Source organism: Mustelus asterias, chromosome 20 (assembly GCF_964213995.1).
Source record: "Mustelus asterias chromosome 20, sMusAst1.hap1.1, whole genome shotgun sequence".
Classification (NCBI taxonomy): Eukaryota; Metazoa; Chordata; class Chondrichthyes; order Carcharhiniformes; family Triakidae; genus Mustelus; species Mustelus asterias.
The window spans coordinates 21,409,679-21,411,461 of NC_135820.1; the positions used below are offsets into that span (position 1 = coordinate 21,409,679).

At 47.2% G+C, this 1,783-nt stretch overlaps 1 protein-coding gene across 1 annotated transcript in view; it reads right to left on the reverse strand.

Annotated features, from left to right (window-relative positions):
• Nucleotides 1-705: 705 nt before the first annotated feature.
• The window catches only part of LOC144508235 (regulator of G-protein signaling 9-binding protein), a 6,367-nt gene continuing 5,289 nt past the window's right edge, over nucleotides 706-1,783 (reverse strand). Inside the window, exon 2 of the mRNA XM_078236049.1 lies at nucleotides 706-1,156. Within this exon, the coding sequence (XP_078092175.1) occupies nucleotides 706-1,156 (451 nt within the window). The remainder of the gene's footprint in view (nucleotides 1,157-1,783) is intronic.

Below are 1,783 nucleotides of genomic sequence, written 5' to 3' on the forward strand. Positions count from 1 at the left end.
GTTCTTGAGTCGGTTGGTACGTGTCATTTTGTATTTTTGGTGAATGAGGTCAAACAATGGTGCTCAAATTGGGCTAAATTAGTCAATGGGGTGACAGCGGGACAGGGAGCTAAAACAGAAACATAATTGAAAGAGTTTGGCAGTACTCAATAGAGTAAAGTTTATTTATTAGTCACAAGTCAGCTTACATTAACACTACAATGAAGTTACTGTGAAAATCCCCTAGCCTCCACAATCTGGTGCCTGTTCAGGAACACTGAGGGAGAATTTAGCATGGCCAATCCACCTAACCAGCATGCCTTTTGGACTGTGGGAAGAAACCGGAGCACCCGGTGGAAACCCACACAGACATGGGGAGAACGTGCAAACTCCACACAGACAGAGACCAAGCCGGGAATTGAACACAGGTCCCTGGCGCTGTGAGGCAGCAGTGTGGAACCACTGTGCTCTGAAGTCAGGCATTTTCTTCAAGTGTTTCCTCTATTAGAGAGATTAAGGTTCAGGAGAGACACTCAATGTTTAAGTTCAATTATACATTGATCATAGATGGCAGCATTAGCAGCTGGCATCAATCCATCATTCTTCACATGCCCAGTTACTGCTAAGAGCAAAGGGACTATTGGTAATATAAAGTTAAATGTTGGCTATGGTGATTAGCTACTCATATAAGATGCTACAGAGCCATTGAGTGCTGCCACAACTGGGCTAGGAGATGATGCAGCAGTCTCTGCAGCCACAGTTTCTGCCTGTCTCTGCTTCCTCTTCAGTCAACACATCAGTCGAGGCTGTGTCACCACCGTCCACAGAGTTCACTTCTGTCCAAGGTTCAGTGGTGGCCTCTGAGCTCCAGACAGGAGGCTGCACTTTCATCTCCACATCACGCAGCAGTCTCCCAACTTCCGACACCAATGCTTCCAAACTCAGCTCCTCAGAGTCTGACTTCTCACCATTTTTCACATTCTGATCACAGCTGGGTCCGGACAGGTCACAGGTCATTCCGGTGTTGGTCAGGAACCTGTTGGGATCGTCCAGCAAGAAGAGCAGGTTGAGACGGCGCACCTGCCGGAGATCTCTCTGGAAGAGCTCCATGCACGAGGCAAAGAGCATGCATATCTGCTGAAGCTCAGCTTGCTGCTCAGATTGCAGACTTTGAGTACTGCCCAGTAAAAACATCAACTTAGTCCCAGTCACTGCACATGAGAGAGAGAGAGAGAGACAGAAACCTTGCTTATCAATTAATATTTAAAACAAAGGTCACGCTGACAAAAAATCCAACCCAAATATAGAGCACTAGATGACAGGAAGTACAGAGGAGCAGAGGGACCTTGGGGTGCATGACCAAGGATCTCTGAAGGTAGCAGGACAGGTTAAGGAGGTACATGGGATACTTGTCTTTGTTAGCCGAGGCACAGAATATAAAAGCAGGGAAATTAGGTCACAGCCAGAGTACTATGTACAGTTCTGGTCACCACACTATAGGAAGGATGTGATTGCACTAAAAAGGGTGCAGAGGAGATTCGCCTGGGCTGGAGCGTTTCAGCTGTGAAGAAAGGCTGGTTAGGCTGGGGTTGTTTTCCTTGGAGCAGAGAAGGCTGAGGGGGGGTCTCATTGAGTGTACAACATTATGAGGGATATAGATAGGGTAGATCTATACCCCTTAGTAGAGAAGTCAATAACCAGGGGGCTTAGATTTAAGGTCAGGAGCAGGAGATTGAGGGAATTTGAGGAAAAGCTTTTTTTACCCAGAGGGTGGTGGGAGTCTGGAACTGGCTGCCTGAAAGCA